The following is a 25717-nucleotide window of genomic DNA, read 5'->3' as shown; positions in this document are numbered from 1 at the left end:
TATAGAAATGAAATAATACAATGTACAGTACATCTGCCTTCAAAAAAACCCAACAAAACCTCAATAGTATGTTTTTGAGACTCATCCATGTTGCTGCATATAGCAACAGTTTGGTTTATTTGTTCTTGTATAATAATCCATTGTGTAAATATATCACACTTTATTTACTCATTCTGCTATTTATTGGCCTGGGCTTGTCTCTAGTTTGAAGGTTATCACAAATAATTTTCGTATAAACATTTCTGTACATATCTTTTAATGCATATATGTATACCATATATACGTCTTGGTTAAATATACTTAGAATGGAATTTTGTGTCATAAGTTATACATACACATTCGACTTTAGAATATATTGCAAAATAATTTTCCAAAGCAGTTGTCCCTATTTACATTTCTTCAAGCAGTGTATAAATATTCCACACCTTTGCCAAAGCTTTATCTTGCTTATCCTTTTCATTTTAGCTAATGTGGTGGGTGTGCAGTAGTTGTCCATTGTGTATTTGATTGCATTTCCCTGATTACTTATGATGTTTAGCACATTTTCATATGTTCTGTCACTTAGGTATCCTCTTGTGCAAAATTCCTGCTCTTTTCTATTGGATTGCTTGCCTATTTCTTGTTGATTTTCATGAGTTCTTTATGAAGTTGATTTTCATGATTAACACCATTGAGGCTCAGAAAATGATACCCCCCAAAATGGTGTTTTGACATGCTGAACTAAAGAAGCAGCCTCAAGGTTTCTCTAAACCTACCCAGCCCCTCAAGGGACCAGATTCTTTTAGGCTTCACTTAAAATGATTGAGCAGCACACAAATTATAGTTCCTATGATGGTAGAGTGTTTATAGGATAGAGTATATTTTTAAAAAAACAGAAACTGAGTAGTTATTCTAAAGAGTTAGTGTAAGTATTCAACAACAAATCCTAAATTTTTAGCCCACCTGCTCTTGCATGTCTTCATAAACTTTTCTTCCACACGATCCATAAATGCACTGTACACATCACGCCGTCTTCTGTGTCTCTGAAAGAAGATGGTACAAAGGAAGTTAGTAAAAGCAAACATATATTAACTTTAATTGTTTATTTTTTTAAAATTGTTATTTAGTAATCTTTGCTTTAAATGCTTAGCTGTATGCCAAATTCACATCTTGTTCTGCTTAGACATGCAGAGCTTTCAAAGAAGCCTTATTTGACTAGGGTAGAATGGTAAAAGTATGTGTTCTCAACATTTTTTTATGAGTGTATCACAGCGTCTTTTTGTTAGGCCTTCTTACTTGACGGCGATTCACTAAACTACTCTTGGGCTCCCAATCAGGTGGGAGGAAATTTGGAAAAAATCCCTCACAATATCCAGGCCTCAATTCACGCATACCATCTTTATAATAAGAAAATCCAAAATTCTAGATAATCCATTAATTGCATTTCAAGAAAAAGTAGAGATCTACATGTGTTACATTTAAAGACAGGGATGTCTTTTACTATATACATTTCAACACATTAAAAAGTTCTGCACTAAAGCAATCATGGACAATAGTGCTAGAGACATTTCCCAACAGCTCTAGTGAAAGAGTCAAACTCACAGTGTAAGAAGCAGATTTAATAGGCCATGGGGCTTTTGCTAAAATTAGTTTGGAATCCCAGGTGCATTCACGAGGCTTGTAGGTGATAAATCTTTCCGCAGTGTTCTTCTGTTTATCATCTTTCAGGAACTGACTCCCATGTACTAGACGTATGAAGACAAATGAGAAACTTAGCAATGATATGTGTCTTTATTTGTGATGTTTCCTGGATATAGTATCATTTTTGGCAATCAGGACCCAGGTTTGATACATTGTTAGACAATCTATAAGTGCAAATCTAAATCCAAAGGTACAACTAGACAGAGGAATAATGTTTAGTGTTCTATAGCACTGTAGGATGACTATAACTAAAAACAATTTATTGTAGTTTCAATTAGCTAGAAGAGAAGATTTTGAATGTTTCCAATGCAAATAAATAATAAATGTTTGAGGCAATGGAAAGAAAAATCAGTGGTTTCCAGGGTTTTAGGGAGTGGGGGAAGGGTCTAAGATAAGAGGGTTGAATAGGTAGAGTATAGAGGATTTTTAGGGCAGCAAAACTACTCTGTAATGGTGAATACATGATGTTATGCATTTGGCAAAACCCACAGAACTGTACAATACAAAGAGGGAAACCTAACATGAAATTGATTTACAATTGTAACAAACGTACCACACTAATTTAAACGTCAATAATAGGAGAAACCTGTATGTGTTTGTGCGGAGGGTCTGGGAACTGTCTGTATTTCCTGATCAATTTTTCTGTAAAACTAAAACTGCTATAAAAGTAAAGAAAAAAATCTAGAGAAAACCCATTATGCTTTCCACCACTTATGCTGGATTTAATTTTGTCTTTCTTCAAACCTCAGTTCCAATCCCACCTTTTATTTTCCTGGAAGCCTCTTTCTAAAGTGTCTCCTCAATACAGTTTCGTGACTTTGATGGCACGTTTTACATTCTACTTTATATTTTACTTAGGAGATTCTCGAGGGCAGCGGCTGAGCCTTATAAAGTAATCCTTGGCATTTTCTTTCATAGTGAGTTTTACATAGCACAAACAGAGAAAGCTGACTTGTTCTATTTTAATTACATATGTAGAAAAGACTTTTATAAATATAACCCATGCTACAATGTATACATTATTTGTAAATAAATTATCTTAATTTTACAATTATAATATTATTTGCTTCTCATTTTGAAAACAAGGAAATAAAATTCAACCACTGTTAACATCTTATGGTTTTAATTGATGTATAGTTATAATATGTAAATATAGCATGTATGTATTATTTACCCTTGTCCAAAATAAGAAATGTTGCATAAGACAAATTAACTCTATATAAACACTACACAAACGGCATAATAATAATAACAGCATTTGTGTGTGTGTATTTGCCATGTGCTTTACAATACATTATTAACTAAATGTTTTACATATGGTATTAGCAAATTTAATGCTCACAATAATTCTATGATGTAGATTCAGTTATTGTCATCTCCATTAACAGATGGGGAAACCAAGAAATAGGCAGTTTATGTAATTTGGAGCAGCGAAGGCAAGATGCACAGCTTGGCTTCAAAGTCTATTCTCTTAATTATGACACTTTGTTCTCTATACACAACCCATTGAATTACAAACTCAATCTTCATTAATGTATTAAAAGTTGTGGGTAGCAAAATAAATGGATTATTGCAATTAATTAAAAGGGCATTTAAAAATTTTACCATATTATTAAAGATGATAAGTAAAAAAACCCCAACAAAACAAAACAAAACCACTTTTAGTTATATGCCTTTGCAAGTATTCCTGTTAATATATAATGCAGAAATTTCATTGTTTGCAATATTCATAACTTTATGATAAGCACTTACCTGTATTTAAGAGTTGTGACTTAAATTTTAATCCAAAAGGGTCCCTTTCATGAGTTGTCACAAAGTTTGGTAAATCAGGTTGGTACTAGATACACAAAGAGAAGATTGAACTATTACTAATAAATACTATTTCTTATCATAATTGGAATTTGATTTTCCCAATACTAAATGTTTCACTGACAAAGTGCAATTTTCAAGATTTTGTTGTAGCATTTAAAACTTGTATATGAAAATTTGAAAGATAATCTATGATTCAAATATTGTAAAATCAATTCATTTTATGGTGAAGAAGAGTACTTCAATTATCTTTGTGTGAATAGATCAGAAATAGTATCTTAAACAGTATGAAATTAAGGAAATCTATTCAAAATTTGGCAACTTAATTTTACATGCACAGAGACATTTTATTTATTTATCTGGAAATGAACTTATTTCAGGGACATAGCGTAAATATTGAACAAAGCTAAAGAATTTGACAGCCTGGGATGGGGTAACTATTGCTTATTTTTAGTAAACTGTAAAACAAAGTAGGTTTTCAGAAATGATTTCAATGAACCAATTTGAACTTAAATAGAGTTTGTACACTGCAGAACTTTATCAGGTAAATCATCACAAATGTCTATTCAAAAGCTAAGTCAATGAGGCACCAAACAGAAGAATACCAGGGAACACAAAGAACACTTAACGAGTGACTTAGCTCCTGCCACGAGCATATAGAAAAGTATTAAAAGTTCAAAGAAGACTATAAGATTTTTCACTATTTAACAAATATGGTAGGAGGCCAAGTTAGTTTCAAAATCCTTCAGTTGAGGTTTAATTTGTAACAATCCTGACATCTGGTGGTTGCACAATTTATATCACCTTGCCTCCAACTCCCTCTTATAGAAACAAAAAATTCATTCAACAAAAATAAAAATGACCCCCATTTCTTGAACTTTACTTACCCAAGTCTTGTAATTCTACCTGTAATAGTGAAATATTTAAATAAGCCAATAACATTTAATATTTAGTTGACGTCCCTCTTTTGGTCAACTCTAAAAGGTAACATACTTTATTTACTACAAATAGAAGTATTTAGATGCCCTAATAAATAAAGAAAGTTATTGACTGTGGCTGCCTGAGTTCCCTAACTTTTATCCTAAGAGCTCATAAACAATTAACATTCATTGAATGCCTCAATATTCCAGGCCCTGTTCCAAGTACTTTGCATATATTATCTCCTTCAATACTTAAAATAACCACATAAAATATATAACAATGTTATCCCATGTTATACATAAGAAAGAAACTTAGGAACTTGTCTAAAGTTATTAGAAAGGAAGAGAACAGGAATAATCTGACCCCAGAAATCATGCTCTTAACCGCTACACTATATTTTCCTATTGGAAAAAAATTATTCTTTTTCCTTGCTTTTTTTGTACTATCAGTCCTATTGTTTTTTGCCTAGCAAGAGTCATATTTATGTGCTGAATTATAGACCTAAATACATAATCTATTCTTATTTTATTGATTATATTTTGACCTCATTTTCAACTCCATATTCCCCGCCACCCTTTTAAATTATAAATCTTACTTTTGTCTATGTACTATTTAAATTATTAATCACCAGAAAGACTCATTCAAGTAATAGAATATCCCTTTTTGGCAATTTTCATTCATTCATTTATTTGTTCCATGAACTTATTTCATTACTACTAGATTGTAAGCTCCTGACAACTGATATCTGATCTCTAGTCACAACTTATCCAAACTGTTCTCCCCAAGCCTAAGAAAGCCCGTCCCAGAGCTGGCCACATCTCCTGGCAGATAAAACCCCATTAGAAACAATAACTGAGGTCTTACTCATTTCTTCTGTCATTTACTGATGAATCTGATTTGTATTGTTCCATGAGAAACAAGGATGTAGCATTATACACATACCTTGTTTTGCTTGTATAATAGTTACACAATTTAAGAAATGAATAAAAAATAATGTATTTTCTCCCCTTATCTGTTTTGTTTAGAATCAAATGCTCTTTTGTACCTGTCGAAAGTCATGGGGTTTTGGATTGAGGTATACACCCCTGGGATATTTTCCACTCTTCACAAACATTAACTTTGCTTTATGCGAATCCAGACATGGAAATGTAGTTATAAACTTGGGAGATACGGCCTTCTTGGGAGGATTCCTGATGCTGGGCAAGTGAAACATTATTTCTGAAAAATTGCTTGTTTTCCTCCTTGATTCTTCCTTGATGGTCCTTGATGGTTTTTCTGGAAATCTCAAAGATGTATACAGCTTGTAACTGAAGTCAGGAGGTTTAATTTCCCATAGGTTAACGTTCGTTTTAGGTTTCGGAGGTTGCAGACTGGTTTTTTTTCTACTTGGAGTTGAGGTCTTGTTGTGAGGGACACTGCAGCCTCTCTGCAACATCTCTGTCTCTCGTGTGTCTCTGAGACTCATGGTACATTATGTGGAGTGCGTTTTCACATGGAGGAATCTGCAATAGACATGGAAATTGGTGAAATTTGTCACTGTAGCAATGGTGTATTCAATGTTTACTCTACAGGCCTAGGTAATCTTTGAAAGATTTATGAAGCAAAAAAAAAACAAAAACAAAAAAACAAAGCTTAGAAATGACAGAGTGTGTGTGGAGGGGAAGGAAAGAGGTGTCGCTGCTGCAAGTATTTATTCAGCAACTTTTTCACAGCAGTCACTGTGCGAGGGGCCAGGAATTCAAAGATGATTGACTTAAAATGCATGTCCTTAAGTAACTGAGAGGCTACTTAAAGAGACAGACACAAAAAGAAAAATAAATCCTATGTTTTGTGATAGATATTACAATAGTGTTCAGAGAGGCAAGGAGTGTGGTCAGCTAGCTCTATCAGGACCACAGAAGTGATGTCAAAAGAAAAGTTGACATTTGGACTGATCTTGAAGAATAAGAGGAAACATTCCAGGTGGTAAAGGAAGGACATAACACTTCATCAAGACACAGAAAGTATGTCAAATTTGTCATAAACTACTTCTAGGATATCTATGCTGCCTAAACCATCTCAAGTACATTCTAGCTACTGCTACTGGAACCTGTGGATAAGAACTGTGGATTTGGTTTTTGCTGACCAGCTAACCAGCAACAAGGAAATTTTTGGCACACTTGCAGGATTTAATGACTTTGTCAATATGTTACTGTATGATGCCTATAAATTTGAAATCTCCTTGGAAAAAAGAATAATTACTACTTATAATATATTTAGTAGAGTTAAAGTAGTGTAACAATGCTGGTTCCTGGCAAATAAGGACTTGAGGTGGAATGAATTTCCTCATCTTGTGCTAGCTAGAATTTTGTGTTGTTTCTTAATAACATCAAAATAGAAGGTCTTTAAAATTCAAAATGCTACTATTCAATAAGCTAAAATTGTGAATGTAGGGAAACTACTTTGCACATATATTGAAAATGTCGACTTTTAAACATTGATAATCAATATTTTACAGAATAAAATAATAAATAATTTTCCAAATACCAATATACATATTTTCATTTTTTAAATGACTATGCCATTTTGAGAGAAAAGCAAGAAACACAGTGTAGCAGGAGCATAGCATGTGTATGTGGGGAGGTAGTGAAAATGATAGGATAGAGAAAGTTAGAGAGGTCAGTTGGGGTTATATTAGCAAAGGTCTTTACGTCACACTAAGGAGTTTTAAATTTGTATTAGAGGCAATAAGAAACAAATGAATAATTTTATTTATTTATTTTATTTATTTATTTTTTTATTATTATTTTTTTTTAAATTTTATTTTGTCGATATACATTGTGGCTGATTATTCCTCCCCATCACCAAAACCTCCCTCCCCCCTCCCCCCCAACAATGTCCTTTCTGTTTGCTTGTCGTATCAACTTCAAATAATTGTGGTTGTTATATCTTCTTCCCCCCCCCCCCGGTTTTTCTGTGTGTGTGTGTGTGTGTGTGTGTGTGAATTTATATATTAATTTTTAGCTCCCACCAATAAGTGAGAACATGTGGTATTTCTCTTTCTGTGCCTGACTTGTTTCACTTAATATAATTCTCTCAAGGTCCATCCATGTTGTTGCAAATGGCAGTATTTCATTCGTTTTTATAGCTGAGTAGTATTCCATTGTGTAGATGTACCACATTTTCCGTATCCACTCATCTGATGATGGGCATTTGGGCTGGTTCCAACTCTTGGCTATTGTAAAGAGTGCTGCGATGAACATTGGGGAACAGGTATACCTTCGACTTGATGATTTCCATTCCTCTGGGTATATTCCCAACAGTGGGATAGCTGGGTCGTATGGTAGATCTATCTGCAATTGTTTGAGGAACCTCCATACCATTTTCCATAGAGGCTGCACCATTTTGCAGTCCCACCAACAATGTATGAGAGTTCCTTTTTCTCCGCAGCCTCGCCAGCATTTATCGTTCACAGTCTTTTGGATTTTAGCCATCCTAACTGGAGTTAGATGGTATCTCAATGTGGTTTTGATTTGCATTTCCCGGATGCAGAGTGATGTTGAGCATTTTTTCATATGTCTGTTAGCCATTTGGATATCTTCCTTAGAGAAATGCCTATTTAGCTCTTCTGCCCATTTTTTAATTGGGTTGCTTGTTTTCTTCTTGTACAGTTGTTTGAGTTCCTTATATATTCTGGATATTAATCCTTTGTCAGATATATATCTTGCAAATATTTTCTCCCATTCTGTTGGTTGTCTTTTAACTCTGTTAATTGTTTCTTTTGCTGTGCAGAAGCTTTTTAGTTTGATATAATCCCATTTGTTTATTTTTCCTTTGGTTGCCCATGCTTTTGGGGTCGTATTCATGAAGTCTGTGCCCAGTCCTATTTCCTGAAGTGTTTCTCCTATGTTTTCTTGAAGAAGTTTTATTGTTTCAGGATGTATATTTAAATCCTTAATCCATTTTGAGTTGATTTTAGTATACGGCGAGAGGTATGGATCTAGTTTCATTCTCCTGCATATGGATATCCAGTTATCCCAGCACCATTTGCTGAAGAGGCAGTCCCTTCCCCAGTGAATAGGCTTGGTGCCTTTGTCAAAGATCAGCTGACAGTAAGTGTGTGGGTTGATTTCTGGATTCTCTATTCTATTCCATTGGTCAGTGTGTCTGTTTTTATGCCAGTACCATACTGTTTTGGTTATTATAGCTTTGTAGTATAGCTTAAAGTCAGGTAGTGTTATGCCTCCAGCTTTATTTTTTTTTGCTCAGCATTGCTTTGGCTATGCATGGTCTTTTATTGTTCCATATAAATGTCTGGATAGTTTTTTCCATTTCTGAGAAAAATGTCTTTGGAATTTTGATGGGGATTGCATTGAATTTGTATATCACTTTGGGTAGTATGGACATTTTCACTATGTTGATTCTTCCAATCCAAGAGCATGGGATATCTTTCCATCTTCTTGTATCCTCTCTAATTTCTCTCAGCAGTGGTTTGTAGTTCTCATTATAGAGATTTTTCACCTCCTTGGTTAACTCAATTCCTAAGTATTTTATTTTTTTGGTGGCTATTGTAAATGGGCAGGCTTTCTTGATTTCTCGTTCTGCATGTTCACTATTGGAGAAAAGAAATGCTACTGATTTTTGTGTGTTGATTTTGTATCCTGCTACTGTGCTGAAATCATTTATCAATTCCAACAGTTTTTTTGTAGAGGTTTTAGGCTCTTCGATATATAGGATCATGTCATCTGCAAACAGGGACAGTTTAACTTCATCTTTTCCAATCTGGATGCCCTTTATTTCCTTCTCTTCTCTGATTGCTCTGGCTAGTACTTCCAACACTATGTTTAATAGGAGTGGTGAGAGTGGGCATCCTTGTCTAGTTCCTGTTCTTAAAGGAAAAGCTTTCAGCTTTTCCCCATTCAGGATGATATTGGCTGTGGGTTTGGCATATATGGCTTTAATTATGTTGAGATACTTTCCCTCTATACCTAACTTATAGAGGGTCTTTGTCATGAATGAGTGCTGAACTTTATCAAATGCTTTCTCAGCATCTATAGATATGATCATATGGTCCTTGTGTTTGAGTTTATTAATATGGTTTTTCACATTTATTGATTTGCATATGTTGAACCATCCTTGCATCCCTGGGATGAATCCCACTTGATCGTGATGAATAATTTTACGTATGTGTTGCTGTATTCTGTTTGCTAGTATTTTAGTGAGGATTTTTGCATCTATATTCATCAAGGATATTGGCCTGTAGTTTTCTTTTTTGGTTATATCTTTACCTGGTTTTGGTATCAGGATGATGTTTGCTTCATAGAATGAGTTTGGGAGATTTGCGTCCGTTTCAATCTTTTGGAATAGTTTGTAAAGAATCGGTGTCAATTCCTCTTTGAATGTTTGGTAAAATTCTGCTGTGAATCCATCTGGTCCTGGGCTTTTCTTAGTTGGGAGCCTTCTGATAACAGCTTCAATCTCCTTTATTGTTATTGGTCTGTTCAAATTTTCTACGTCTTCACGGTTCAGTTTTGGGAGCTTGTGTGTGTCCAGAAATTTATCCATTTCCTCCAGATTTTCAAATTTGTTGGCGTATAGTTGTTTATAGTAGTCTCGAATGATTCCTTGTATTTCAGATGAATCAGTTGTAATATCGCCTTTTTCATTTCTAATTTTTGTTATTTGAGTCTTCTCTCTTCTTTTTTTTGTTAGCCATGCTAATGGTTTGTCAATTTTATTTATCTTTTCAAAAAACCAACTTTTTGATTCGTTGATCTTTTGAATTGTTTTTTGGTTTTCAATTTTATTCAGTTCTGCTCTGATCTTAATGATTTCTTTCCGTCTGCTAACTTTAGGTTTGGATTGTTCTTGTTTTTCTAGTTCTTTAAGGTGAAGTGTTAGGTTGTTCACTTGCCATCTTTCTATTCTTCTGAAGTGAGCGTTTAATGCAATAAATTTTCCCCTCAATACTGCTTTTGCAGTATCCCACAGGTTTTGGTATGATGTATCATTGTTTTCATTAGTTTCAATAAATTTTTTGATTTCCTGCTTGATTTCTTCTTGGACCCATATGTCATTAAGTAGAATGCTGTTTAATTTCCATGTGTTTGTATAGTTTCCAGAGTTTCGTTTGTTATTAATTTCTAGTTTTAATCCATTGTGGTCTGAGAAGATACATGGGATAATTCCAATTTTTTTGAATTTATTGAGACTTGATTTGTGACCTAACATGTGATCTATCCTGGAGAATGATCCATGTGCTGATGAGAAAAATGAATATTCTGAGGTTGTTGGGTGGAATGTTCTGTAGATATCTGCCAATTCCAATTGGTCTAGAGTCTTGTTTAGATCTTGTGTTTCTCTACTGATTCTTTGCCTAGATGATCTGTCTAATATTGACAGTGGGGTGTTCAGGTCCCCTGCTATTATGGTATTAGTGTCTATTTCCTTCTTTAGCTCTAATAGAGTTTGTTTTATAAATCTGGCTGCTCCAACATTGGGTGCATACATATTTATGATTGTTATGTCTTCTTGATGGATCAGTCCTTTTATCATTAAGTAGTGTCTCTCATTGTCTCTTTTTATGGTTTTTAGTTTAAAGTCTATTTTGTCAGATATAAGAATAGCTACTCCAGCTCGTTTTTCTTTTCTGTTTGCATGGTAAATCTTTTTCCATCCTTTCACTCTTAGTCTGTGTGAATCTTTATGGGTGAGGTGGGTCTCTTGTAGGCAGCATATAGTTGGGTCCTGCTTTTTGATCCAGTCAGCCAGTCTGTGTCTTTTGATTGGGGAATTTAAGCCTTTTACATTAAGAGTTGTTATTGAAAGGTGTTGATTTATTCCTAGCATTTTATTGGTTGTTTCGTTGTCTTAGGTGTCTTTTGTTCCTTGCTTTCTGATTTACTGTTTGTTTTCTGTGTTTGTTGGTTCCTTAGGTTGTAGACAGTGCTTTTGTTAGCTTGTTTTCTCTTCATGAATGCCATTTTTATTATACTAGCGGGTTTAGGTTTTTCTTGGGTTTTTATGGCAGTGGTAGTTATTTTTCAGGAACCAAACCCAGTACTCCCTTGAGGATTTCTTGTAAGGGTGGTCGTGTGGTAGTGAACTCCCGCAGTTTTTGTTTGTCTGAGAAATATACTATTTGCCCCTCATTTCGGAAGGATAGCCTTGCAGGGTAGAGTATTCTTGGCTGGCAATCTTTGTCTTTTAGTATTTTGAAAATATCATCCCATTCCTTTCTAGCTTTTAGGGTTTGTGATGAAAAGTCTGATGTTAACCTGATTGGGGCTCCCTTATAGGTGATTTGACGCTTCTCTCTTGCAGCTTTTAAGATTCTCTCTTTATCTCTGAGTTTTGCCAATTTGACTATGACATGTCTTGGAGAAGGTCTTTTTGGGTTGAATACATTTGGAGATCGTTGAGCTTCCTGGATCTGAAGATCTGTGATTTTTCCTATACCTGGGAAGTTTTCTGCCACTATTTTGTTGAATATGTTTTCAATGGAATCTCCATTTTCCTCCCCTTCTGGGATACCCATGAGTCGGATATTTGATCGCTTATGGTTGTCTGATATCTCTCTCAGATTTTCTTCAATGTCCTTCATTCTTTTTTCTTTCTTTTTGTCTGCTTGTGTTATTTCAAACAGCCCATCTTCAAGTTCAGAGGTTCTCTCTTCAACTTCGACAAGCCTGCTGGTTAAACTCTCCGTTGTGTTTTTTATTTCATTGAATAACTTCTTCAGTTCAGCAAGTTCTGCTACATTTTTTTTCAGGACATTGATTTCCTTGTACATTTCCTCTTTCAGATCCTGTATACTTTTCCTCATTTCATCATGATGTCTAGCTGAGTTTTCTTGTATCTCATTCAGTTTCCTTACAATTATCACTCGAAATTCCTTATCAGTTATTTCGAGGGCTTCTTGTTCTATAGGATCTAGAGTTTGAGATTTATTAACTTTTGGTGGTGTACTTTCTTGATTTTTTGTATTTCTGGTATCTTTTTTTTGGTGTTTATTCATTGTTGCAGGGGGTTTCACAGTCCACCGGTTTGAGACTAATGACTAACTAGGATGTTGCTGTGGTTGCCAATTTCGTATGGCTCCCTCCGTGACTGCTCAGTTGGCCTCTAGTGCCTTGTGTGTGTGGTTGCCTCGGGTCTTGGGCTTCTCCGGGGAGTCACCTTTCTGGTCAGCTTGGACTCTGCTGGGCTGGTGGATCACGTACCACAGGGTGTGTGATCTCTGTTGAGCTTTCACTTCCTGTGCAGGACTTCTCCCTGTTCCGTGCGCTCTGGCCCAGGCTGTTCGATCGTGCAGTGGCTACCCCACCGGGTGTGTGGTTTCTGTCGAGTCTCCGCCTCCCTGGCCGCACATCTCCCCACTCTGTGCTCACTGTGCTGGGCTGGGGCGTGTCTTCTGCACCCCTCGTCTATCAGCTGGGCCTTCAAGACCCTGCTCGGCACCGCCTCGCCCAGGAAGTCTACCAGGTTTCTGCTAGGCACAGACGACTGGTCTCTCTGGGTACCTTTGTAGCACTAGGTAGATCTTTCTCGGGTCTTGTTCACCTTTGTATCCCCCCAGTATAAACCGAGTCTAGTGCCCACCTGCAGCCAGCTCTCCGGCAGGTTCAAGTGGACCTGGGAACTCTCCTACCACACTATTCCCAACCAGAAATTCGTTAGGCTTTTTTCCAAACTGGTGGCCGCAGAGATGGTATCTGCCTCCCAGTAACAGGGAGTTTACCTGGGGCCGGAGTCCCGGGTGTGGTGGAGTGACAGTCGGCCTGCCCGTACTTCCTTGCCCTCCCGAGACTGGCCGGGGACGCCCCACGCCACCAGCCCCGCCAGAGAACCGTGGAGATAGTGGGATCGGAGGCCGGTCTGCAGGCTCCGGAAAGCCCCGCGCCAGGCCAAGCAAGTGGGAGGGCTCAGTGATGGCGGAGCAGGGCGGAGCTGCCCGCACCTGGGAAAATGGAGGCAGCACCGGGGCGGTGAGTGGCCTGGTGGTGCAGGTGGGAGCCGCGTGGGCATCCACCCCCCGAACAGAGCTGTGCCAGGGATCACTCACAGTGCTGTGCCAGGTCGGGTGCTCGCTCTGTCTCTGGTTTGCCGCCTTTCCCAGTTCTCGGCTGCTGCCGCCTCGGGCTGTTCAGTCGCGGCACGGCTTGGGCGCTCCCAGGAATCTTCTTTAATGCCAGCCTGAAACCTCGAATCCTGAATAGGGCAGCTGGCCGCCTTCAGCACGGCCCCGGCCTCCGGGATCCCGTCTGCATCCACAGCAGCCCTTGTGCCGCGTTCCCTGTTTCGAGACTCGCTTTTGCAGCTAAGAAACAGTTCTTTTCCTGCTCCACACTTCAAAGCTGTTGCCTGTAAATGAGGCAGCCTTTCCTGCCGGGGGTAAAGTGGCAGTCACCCCCCACGACCGGCCAGCAGCAGCAGTCCTCCCTTAAGAGATGGCGAGAGGAAGGTCCACAAGTTTCCCGGCTGCCTGAGGCCCAGTGGCCACCTTTTCCACCTCAGCTACTCCGTGCCAGCCGCCGCAGCCGCCGCCATCTTGAAAAACCCAAATGAATAATTTTAAACAGGAAAATAATGTGTTATCTGTACTTTAGGAAGATGTGTAGTAGCAATATGGAGAATGGGCTCACAATAAAAAAAAATGGAAGTTAAGGAAGGAAAACCATTGCAACAATCTAAATGAGAGATGACAAAAACCTAAATAAAGATGCAGTTATGCAGGTGAGAAAAGAAGGACATCCTGAAGAGATTTTTAACAAATCTAATCTCCTGGATTTTGAATAAAATATAACGCAAAGTTTCTTACCCAAGATGAGAAATACAGGAGGAGAAATGGTTTATGGAAAAAGGCGATAATAATGAGTAGATTTCAACAAAATGTATGTCCTTCATACAAAGTGGAAGTATAGGCTCTGTGGCTTAGTCGGCTTTGCTGTGAAAATACTGTATAACAAACTACTCCCAAACTCAATGGTTTCAAATAAAAACCTTCATACTCAAACTCACACATTTATGGGTCGGCTCTGGTAACTCTTTCCTAAGTGTCCAATTGTGGTGCTCAGGTTGGAGAGGTGGTAGCTACCTGAATCACATTGTTCTTATGAGAAAGGTCAGATATATTCAAAAGTATGAGTAGAACCATCTAGGACTTTTTAAGGCTTAAGCTTGGAATTGACATCTTATTACTTTTGCTTATATCTCATTGAACAGAGCAAGTCGACTAATGAAGTCTAACATCAATTGGACATAAGTATATTCCTTACATAAAGGTAGTTTGTGTGTGTGTGTGTGTGTCTGTGTGTATTTGTGTGAATATTTGTTGAACAATAATCTAGTCTATCACAGCTGGATAGAGAATTCTGGATTGGAGATATATTTTTGAATGTCATTTACATGTCAGTGTTAGTTGAACTAATGAGTTTGGGTAAAATTTTCCAGTTTATAGAAAAGAAACAAATGTGTAGAATCTTGAAAAAATTTGGTTTTAAAGAACTGATGGAGAATGAAGTGTCATGGGGAGTGATAAAAGGATCACCCAAACAGAGAGATATCTGTGAAACATAAGGAAGAGTATTTACAGAAAGGATGTGTGATCAGCAATACTAATGTCAGTGGGCAGCAAGGATGAGGACATAAAAATGATCTGTTGGATATAACAATAGCATGCACTGATACTCTTGTCACAAGCATTAAAATGGTAGGGATTTTTGATGCAATAATGCAAGCAATTTGAAGGAAAGTAAGAATTAAGTATTAGAGAAAAAAGGGAGTATAAAAACTCCACAAGTCCACCCCTCCAAAAAAGCAATAAAAAAATAAAAACTGACAAATACAGTCTGAATCAATTTTTTTCAGAACTCTAAAAAGTAGCAAAAAGCTTGCAGAAACTAGGGAAAACTTATTTTTTAAAAGTCTGAATCTTGGTCAGAACAATGACCTTTGTGGCATTTGAACTTATCCAAATGCTATTCACCACACCTTAGTTCAGCAATAGATTTGGAAATAATAGCCTTACATGGCAGAAGGAGTGGAACTGACCTCTTTTCAAAGAATTCTCCTTATCTGATCTATTTGGTGGCTCCCTGAAAGACCCACTCAAAAAGTTTGACTTAATCTTCTCTAATTCATACAGTGCTGAAGCTGCTCTTTTAATATTTACAAACAAATGTTTTAGTCGCTGCTTCCAGAGGCAATGGAAGACAACTAGGGAAAATAACAAACTAACCAAGAGCTTGAGAGAAGAGGTTGAGGAATGAAATACTTTGCGGAATAAGAGATTTGAAAAGCTGGAATGTATTCCTAGAAACCTACTGGCCTTTGAAGATCTGCATAAACAGAAAGTGAAAGCTAAGGCAGAGTTGTCAGCTACTTCTATAAGGGTTGAAGGCTCGCCACAACACACACAGAGCTCTGCAAATACTGGGAGATTTTTTTATTTCCAGGCATTTAAGAAATCTCTGTCCAATAATTAGCTGACCATTAAGCTAACAGAACAGAGACTTCAGTGGCCACATGTGACAATACATACTTTATAAAACTAATTTTAAAAAGTCACCAAACAGTAACTGCTATAATAAGCATCAATAACCACAAACCCTAGGGGGGGAATGTGATTTCTAGAGTTGTCTTAATATATTCATAATGTCCAGTTTTCAACAAATAATTATAAGGCATGCAATAAAGCAAGACAGTGTGTCACATACACAAGGGGGAAAAAAGCAGTAAACAGAAACTGTTCTTAGGAAGACCAGACATTGGGAACACTAGAAAAAGTCTTCAAATAAAGTATTTTAAATATGTTCGAAGAGCTAAAGGAAGTCATATCTAAGGAACTAAAGGAAGGTAATGTCTCACCAAAGAGAGAACATCAATCTAGAGATAGAAATGATAGCAAGTGAAAAAGTATAAATTCTGGAGTTGAAAAATATAATAAATGAAATACGAAATTTACTGGAGCGGCTGAACAGCAGATCTGAGTAGATGAAATAAAGAATCAGTAAATTTAAAGACAGGTGAATTGAGATTATCCATTCTGAGGAATGAAAAAAGAAAGAAAGAATGAAAGAAAACACTGAGAGGCCTGTGGGATACCATCAAGCACACCAACATGTGCATAATAGGACTCAAAGAAGAGGAGAGAGAAAAGGGTAGAAAGAATATATGAAGAAGTAATAGCCAAAAACGTCTCATAACTGATGAAAACATTAGTTTATACAGCCAAGATTTTTGACAAGCCTCAAGTAGAATGCACTAAAAGAGACCCATACCAAGAAACATTAAACTCAAATTATTGATAACCAAAGACAAAGAGAGAATCTTGAAAACAGCAAGTGACAAGGAATCCTCAATAAGACTTAACAGCAGATATCTCGTTGGAAAACTGGAGGACAAAAGGCAGTGTCTAACATCAGGAACAAGACGTGAATGCCTGCTCTCGTCAGTACTATTCAACACTGTACTAGAAATTCTAGCCAGGCAAATTAGACAAGAATGAAATAAAAAGCATCCTATTAGCACATGACCCCTAAGGAGTCCACCAATAACAAAACAAACACAAACTATTAGAGCTAATAAACAACTTCAGCAAAGCTGCATGATATAAAATAAACATAAAAAGTCTGTTGTATTTCTACATATAAGCTATGAACAATCCAGAAATAAAATTAATAATTTCACTTAAAATAGCATAGCATCAAAAAGAATAAAATACCCAGGAAAGATTTTAACCAGGAGACTGTAAGACTTGTACACTAAAAACTTTAAAACGTCGCTGAAAGAAATTAATGAAAATTTAAATAAATGGAAAGACATTCATGAGTTGGAAGACAATATTGTTAAGATGCCAAGACTCGCCAAATTGATATCTACAGATTCAGTGCAATCCTTGCCAAAATTCCAACTTTTTTTTGGGCGGGGGGCAGGAATTGACAAACTGATCCTAATATTTACACAGAAATACAAGAAACCCAGAATAACCAAAACAGTCTTGAAAAAAGAACAAAGTTGGAGACTTCCTGATTTCCAAATTTACTACAAAGCTACATAAATCAAAACAATTTGATACTAGCATAAGGATAGACATACAGGTTAATAGAATAGAATAGACCGTCCAGAAATAAATGCATACTTGTACAGTTGATTTTGAACAAAGGCTCCAGGACCATTCAAATAACAGTTTCTTCAACAAATGGTGCTGAGGTAACTGGATATCCACATCGAAAAAAAGGAATTTGGACCTCTATTTCACATCATTTAAAAAAATTAATTCATAATGAATCAAGAACTTAAAAGTAAGAGCTAACACTTTAAAGCTTATTTAAGGAAACATAGGTATAAATATTCATGATCTTGGATTAGGTGATGATTTCTTAAATATAATACCAAAAGCACAAATAAAAGAAGAAAAAAATAGATAAATTGAACTTCATTACAATTAAAAACTTCTGTGCTTCAAAGAACACTATAAAGAAAGTGAAAAGAAAATCCACTTTTTTGGGGGGGAAATATTTTCAAATAAACATTTATTACCCAGAATACATAAAGAACTCTTACAAATCAATAACACAAAAATAAACAATAAAATTTTTAAGTGAGCACACATTTGAATAGCAATTTCTCTAGAGATGTATCAAAGGCCAATGAGCATATAAAATGATGGTCAACTTACATAGTTGTTAGACAAGTACAAATCAAAATACAATGAAATACCACTTCAGCCCAGTAGGATGGATATAATAATTTTTTAAAAAACAGAAAATAACAAGTATTGGCAAGATTTGGAGAAATTGGGACCCTTGTACATTGCTGGTGGGAAATGTAAAACAGTTCTAGAGCTGTGGAAAACAATTTAGCTGTTCCTTAAAAAGTTAAACACAGGGTTGCCACATTGCCCAACAATTTAATTCCTAGGCATATAGCCAAGAGAATTGAAAACATATGTTCACACAAGAATTTGTACATAAATATTCATTAAGCATTATTCATATTAGTCAAAAAGAAACAACCCAGTTGTCCAGATGAATACATAAAATACGGTATATTTGTAGAATGGAATATTATTCAGCCATTAAAAGTAATAAAGTACTATACATGCTACAACATGGGTAAACCTCAAAAACATTAAGTGAAAAAGGCCAGACACAAAAGATCCATAGAAAGAAAGTGGATTAGTGTTCGTCAGAGGATGTGTGGAATAGGGAATTGGGATTGACTCCTAACAGGTACAAGGTTTCTGTTTGAAGTGATGTACATGTTCTGGAATTAGATAGCAGTGGTGGTTGCAGAAGATTGTGAATATACTAAAAAACACTAAATCGTACACTTAAGACAAACTTTTTCTGAGAAATAGAAAGAATAAAGCCATAGCTGTTATCTAATTCAGTTTACTTAAATTTTGCAAAAAATGTTCAATAAAATGTGGGTGGGAGTTTGAAGATTGCTGTTATCCTTCCTAGACTCTTCCAGAGAAAAGAGTTCCATATTTGTTATTTTTATTACTCTTGTCATATCTATTTATATTTAAGAGATTGATGCATGTCATTTAGCATATGAACTATGTAATTAATTCTCTTCACTCATTTTATTTTAACCGAATAATCTTCAGATCATAAACTGGTTTTATATGTACAATAATCTAGTGGAAGATATTGAGCTAGAAAGAGAATATGTTATTTTAGTCACATTTCTGTAGAAATGTATTTTTAAATTCCTGAAGAGCACTAAAGGCTCAGCCTTGACCAAAATTGTGACTTTCTATCTACTACAGGGCACAGAAATCCAGCTATATGAACAGAGAAAGTACATGAATGGAATTACTCACAGTCAGGGTTTTGTGATCTGTTGCAATGAAAAGACATGGAAGTTAATGATGTTAGTTAGTGAGATTGTGAAGTGTTTCTCCAGGAAGTACAGCTGGGAAGAAATTGATAACAAGAGGATTATAAACTGGGAGAATAAGAATAGTTCAAGACACTGGAAGTCTAATTTTTAAAATTGAAACATAATTGATTATACATATTTGTGATTTACTGTTTGTTTTTTGTGTTTGTTGGTTCCTTAGGTTGTAGATAGTGCTTTTGTTAGCTTGTTTTCTCTTCTTGAATGCCATTTTTATTATACTAGCGGGTTTAGGTTTTTCTTGGGTTTTTATGGCAGTGGTAGTTATTTTTCAGGAACCAAACCCAGTACTCCCTTGAGGATTTCTTGTAAGGGTGGTCGTGTGGTAGTGAACTCCCGCAGTTTTTGTTTGTCTGAGAAATATACTATTTGCCCCTCATTTCGGAAGGATAGCCTTGCAGGGTAGAGTATTCTTGGCTGGCAATAGACACTAATACCATAATAGCAGGGGACCTGAACACCCCACTGTCAATATTAGACAGATCATCTAGGCAAAGAATCAGTAGAGAAACACAAGATCTAAACAAGACTCTAGACCAATTGGAATTGGCAGATATCTACAGAACATTCCACCCAACAACCTCAGAATATTCATTTTTCTCATCAGCACATGGATCATTCTCCAGGATAGATCACATATTAAGTCACAAATCAAGTCTCAATAAATTCAAAAAAATTGGAATTATCCCATGTATCTTCTCAGACCACAATGGATTAAAACTAGAAATTAATTACATATTTGTGAGGTACAGAGTTGAAAATCAACACTTGTGTACAATGAGTGATGATCAGATCAGGATAATTAGCATGCTCATTACTACAAAACTTAATGATTCCTTGTGTCCATTAACCAATTTTTCACTAAACCCCTCTCCTCTCCATTTCCCATGTCTAGTAAACACAGTTCTGTCCTCTCCTTCAGAAAGTTCAATAGTTTGATGTAGTATTGATTCCTTTTCTTTCCCTCCCTCCCTCCCTTCCTTCCTTCTTCCTTCCTTCCTCCCTCCCTCCCTCCCTCCCTCCCTCCCTCCCTTCCTCCCTTCCTTCCTTCCTTCTCCTTCTCTCTCTCTCTCTCTCCCCCTCCCTCCCTCCCTCCCTCTCTCTCTCCCTCTCTCTTTATCTCTCTTTATTAGCTCTCACTTGTGAGTGAGGGCTTGTGGTATTTCTCTTTCTGTACCTGGCTTGTTTCACTTAACAAAATTTTTCTGCAAGCTCATCCATGCTGCTCTGAATGGCAGAATTTCATTCTTTTTCATGGCTGAGTAGTATTCCATTGTGTATATACACCACATTTTCCTTATCCAGTCATCTGTCATGGACATTTGGGTTGGTTCCAACTCTCAGCTATTGTAAATAGATTTGTGATAAACATGAGAGTGAAGGTATCCCTTCAACATGATGATTTCCATTCCTTGAGATTGCTGAGTCATATGGTAGTTTTATCTGTAGTTGTTTGAGGAAACTCCATACTGTTTTCCATAATGACTACTAACTTACAGCCCCACCAACAGTGTAGAAGAGTTCCCCTTCCTCCAAATCTTTGCCAGCGTTTGTTATTCTTTATCTTTTTGATAATGGCCAGTCTAACTGAGGTTAGATGATATCTTGATGTGGTTTTGATCTGCATTTCTATGATGATTAGTGATGTTGAGCATATTTTCATATACTTGTTGGCCATTTATATGTCTTCTTTTGAGAAATGCCTATTCAGCTCCTTTGCCCATTTTAAAATTGATTTTTTTTTTTTTTTTGGTTTTTAGCTGTTAAGTTCTTTGAGTTTCTTGTATACTCTGGATATTAATCTCTTGTTGGATGCATAGTTTGTAAATATTTTCTTCCATTCTGTAGGTTGTCTTTTCACTCTGTTGATTGTTTCCTTTACTATTCAGAAGCTCATTAGTTTGATATACTAATATTTCTTTATATTTTATTTTGTTGCCTGTACTTTTGAGGTCTTATTCATAAAATCTTTGCCCAGTCCTACATCCTGAAGTATTTCCTCTGTGTTTTCTTCTAGGAGTTTCATAGTTTCAGGTCTTATATTTAAGTTTTTAAACGATTTTGAGTAGATTTTAGTATATGGTAAAATGTAAGGGTCTAGATTCATTCTACACATGGATATTCAGGTTTCCTAGCACCATTTATTAAAAAGGCAGTCTTTTCCACAATGTGTGTCTTGATGTCTTAAACAAAGATCAGTCGACTGTGAGCATGTGAATTGATTTCTGGGTTCGCTATTCTGTTCCACTGGTCCATGTGTCTGTTTTTATGCCAGTACTATGGAGCTTTGGTTACTATAGCTTTGTAGTATTATTTGAAGTCAGATAGTGTTATGCCTCCAGCTTTATTTATTTATTTATTTTGCTCAAGATTGCTTTGGCTATTCAAGATCTTTCATTGTTCCATATGAATGCTAGGATTGTTTTTTCTATTTCTGTGAAGAATGTCATTGATATTTTGATGGGAATTGCATTGAATCTGTAGATCACTTTGGGTAGTATGGACATTTTCACAACGTTACTTCTTCCAATCCATGACTATGGATTGTCTTTCCATCTTTTGTTTTCCTCTTTAATTTCTTTCTGCAGTGTTTTGTAGTTCTGATTATGGACATCTCGTACTTCTACGGTTAAATTTCTTTCTTGGCATTTTATTCTTTTGGTAGCTATTTTAAATGGGCTTGGTTTCTTGATTTCTTTTTCAGCTACTTCGTTTTTGGTCTATAAAAATACTGCTGATTTTTGTGTGTTGATTTTGTATCCTGAAACTTTACTGAATTTGTTTATCAGCTCTTAAAGTTTTTTGGTAGAGGTTTTAGGTTTTTCTCTATATAGGGTCATGTCATCTGCAAACAGGGACAATCTGACCTTTTCTTTTCTAATTTTGGATGCCCTTTATTTCTTTCTCTGGCCTTATTGCTCTGGCTAGTGCTTTGTTGAGTAAGAGTGGTGAGAGTGGGAATCCTTGTCTTGTTCCTTAAGAAAAGCTTTCAGCTTTTCCGCATTAAGGATAATGTTGGAGCTAGGTTTGTCATTTATGGCTTTTATTATGTTGAGATACTTTCCTTCTATACCTAATTTGTTAAGAGTCTTTATCATGAAGGTATGTTGAATTTTGTCAAATGCTTTTTCTACATCTATGGTGATAATCATATGGTTTTTTTCTTGATTTTGTTGATGTGATGTATCACATTTATTGATTTGCATGTGTTGAAGCATTCTTGCATCTTTGGGATGAATCCCATTTGACTGTAGTGTATAATCTTTTTGATGTGCTGTTGTATTCTGTTTGTTAATATTTTGAGGATTTTTGCTTCTATGTTCATAAAGGATATTGGCCTGAAGTTTTCTTTTTTTGTTGCTTTTTTGTCTGATTTTGATATCAGGGTACTGCTGCCCTGTAGAATGAATTTGGGAGAATGGCCTCTGTTTCAATTTTTTGGAATAGTTTGAAGAGAATTGGTATTAATTCCTTTTTTAAAGTTTGGTAGAATTCAGCAGTGAAGTTATTTGATCCTAGGCTTTTCTTTGTTGAAGAGACTGCTGATTATTGCTTCAATTTCATTGCTCATAATTGGTCTGTTCAGGTTTTCTATTTATTTTTGGTTAGTGTTGGTAGTTTGTATGTATACAGAAATTTATTCATATCCTCCAGGTTTTCAAATTTGTTCATAATAGTCTATAATGATTCTTTGTGTTTCTGTGGTATCAGTTGTAATGTCTCCTTTTTCATTTGTGATTTTTGTTACTTGGGTTTTTCTCTTTCTTTTTTTTTTTAGTTAGTCTAACTAATGGCTTGTCTATTTTGTTTACCTTCTCAAAAAAACCAACTTTTTCTTTCATTCATCTTTTGTATCATATTTTTGTTGTCTATTTCATTTAGTTCTGCTCTGATCTTAATTATTTCTTTCTGTCTACTAATTTTGGGATTGGATTGTTTTTGTTTTTCTGGTTGTTTAATGTGTAACATTAAGCTGTTTACATGAAATCTTTTTATTCTTTTGATGTAAGCATTTATTGCAATAAACTACCCTCTTAATACTACTTTTTGCAGTACTCTATAGGTTTTGGTAAGTTGTAATTGTGTTTTCATTTGTTTCAAGGAACTTTTTTTTCTTGCTTTATTTCTTCTTTGACCCATTGGTCATTCTGGAGCATGTTGTTTAATTTCCATGTATTTATTGTACAGTTTCCAAATATTTGTTTCTTGTTAATTCCTAATTTTATTCCACTGTGGTCTGAAAATATACTTTGTATGATTTCAATCTTTTAAAATTTGTTGAGACTTAATTTGTAGCCTAACATGTGGTCTATCCTGGAGAATGATCAGTGTGCTAATTAGAAGTAAGTATATTCTGCAATTGGTGGATGAAATGTTCTGTATATGGCTGTCAAGTCCATTTGGTCTAAAATGCTGCTTAAATCCAGTATTTCTGTGGTAATTTTTTTTTTCTAGAGGATCTGTCCAATACTGAGAGTGGTGTGTTAAAGTCCCCAACTATTATTGTGTTAAGATCTGTCTCTCCCTTCAGATTCAATACAGTTGCTTTATATATCTGGATGCTCCAATGTTGGGTGCATATATATTTATGATTGTTGCATCTTCTTGCTGCATTGATCCAGTAATCATTACATAATGTCCTTCTTTGTCTCTTTTTATAGTTCTTGATTTGAAGTCTATTTTATCTAAATATGGCAACTACTGCTCGTTTTTGATTTACATTTGTGTGGAATGTCTTTTTCCATCCCTTCACTATTAGTCTATGTCTGTCCTTATTGGTGAAGTGAGTTTCTTGCAGGCAGCACATAGTTGGGTCTAGTTTTTAATCCATTCAGCCAGTCTATATATTTTAAGTGGGAAATTTAATTATGTACATTCAGGGTTGTTGATGAAAGGTATTGCTTTGTTCTTGCATTCTTGCTGTTTTATTACTTATGGTTGTATTATATTTCTTTTACTTCTTTATTTTCCCTCTATTGTTTGTCTTTGCTGTTTGTTGGGTTTTTTTTTTTTTTTTGTAGTTATAAGATACATTTTCTTTCTCTTTCTCATCTGCTTATCTCTTCTACTCATGATTTTATTCTTTCTCCTGTATTTATGATTATTTCAGATGTAGGACTACCTTGGGGATTTGTTGAAGGGTCAGTCTTGTGGTGGTGAATTCCTGTGTTTTCTTCAGCTGGGAAAGTAAATATTTCTCCTTTATTTCTGAGGGGAAAGCTTTGCTGGATCTAGTATTCTTGACTGACATTTTTTTTTTTTCTTTTAGCACTTTGAATGTGTCATCCCACTCTCTCCTGGACTGTAGTGTTTCTGCTGAGAAGTCTGCTGTTAGCCTAATGGGGATTCCTTTATAGGTGATTTGACACTTTCCTCTTGCTGTTTTTAGAATTCTTTCTTTGTCTTTGACTTTTGACAGTTTGACTATTGTGTATCTCAGGGGTTCCTTTTTAGGTTGAATCTGTTTGGGGACCTTTTAGCTTCCTGGATCTGTGAGACCATATTTGTCCAATACTTGGGAAGTTTTCAGCTTTTATTTCATTAAATAGGCTTTCAATACATTTTCTTTTATCTTCCCCTTCCATTACACCTGTAATACAGATATTTGTATGCTTAAGATTATCAGAAAGATCTTGTAGGCTTTCTTAATTTTTAAATTTTTTAAAATTATTTTTCTTTTTTGGTCTAACTGTTTTGATTCAAAAAGTCTTTCTTCTAGTTCAGAAATTCTTTCTTCCACTTGTTCTAGACTGCTGCTTATGCTCTCAGTTTATTTATTTTTTAAATTTCATCTAATGAATTCTTCAGTTCTAGGATTTCTGCTTGGTTCTTTTTTATTGTTTATATCTCTTTTTTGAATTTCTCATACATTTCATAGATATTTTATTTTACTTCATTGTGATTTCTATGTTTTTGTCCGTCATGTTGAGTTTTCTTAATTTTGCCATTTGGGATTCCTCTTCAGGTAATTCATTGGTTTCCTCTTGTTTGGGGTCTTGTATCAGAATACTGTAGTCTTCTTTTGGGGGAGTCACATTTCCCTGTTTTTTCATGCTTCTCATATCTCTGCATTAATGTCTGGGCATCTGGAGATGTATTTCCTTCTTTTAATTATTGGAGTGGTTTTTGAGGGGAGAGACTCTTACCTGTAGAAGTGTTTTATATGATAGTTGGGTAGGGCTTCATATGTTTGGTCCTGGGTGAGCATGGTAGTAAATGCTGGCTTGCTTCCTGCACTTTCTGCACTGGTGCAGGCAGGCTGCTGTGTCAGAGAGGACACTGTGCTCCCAGGGAATGTGGCATGGATCTGGGAAGGTGACTTGCATACTGCTGGCATGCTCTCTGCTGGTGTTGGCAAGTTTGCTGCATCAGGCAGACCTCTTTACTCCTCAGGTAGGAGGGTGTGGATCCAAGTGTT

At 35.9% G+C, this 25717-nt stretch overlaps 1 protein-coding gene across 1 annotated transcript in view; it reads right to left on the bottom strand.

Annotated features, from left to right (window-relative positions):
- Window positions 1-899: 899 nt before the first annotated feature.
- Window positions 900-25717, bottom strand: part of LOC134380944 (uncharacterized) — a 31739-nt gene continuing 6921 nt past the window's right edge. The window contains 5 exon segments of the mRNA XM_063101054.1: window positions 900-1022; window positions 1582-1724; window positions 3433-3517; window positions 5456-5794; window positions 5796-5912. Of these exon segments, the coding sequence (XP_062957124.1) occupies window positions 900-1022; window positions 1582-1724; window positions 3433-3517; window positions 5456-5794; window positions 5796-5912 (807 nt within the window).

This window comes from Cynocephalus volans, chromosome 6, assembly GCF_027409185.1.
Source record: "Cynocephalus volans isolate mCynVol1 chromosome 6, mCynVol1.pri, whole genome shotgun sequence".
NCBI lineage: Eukaryota > Metazoa > Chordata > Mammalia > Dermoptera > Cynocephalidae > Cynocephalus > Cynocephalus volans.
This window is presented reverse-complemented; position numbering and strand designations above follow the sequence as displayed.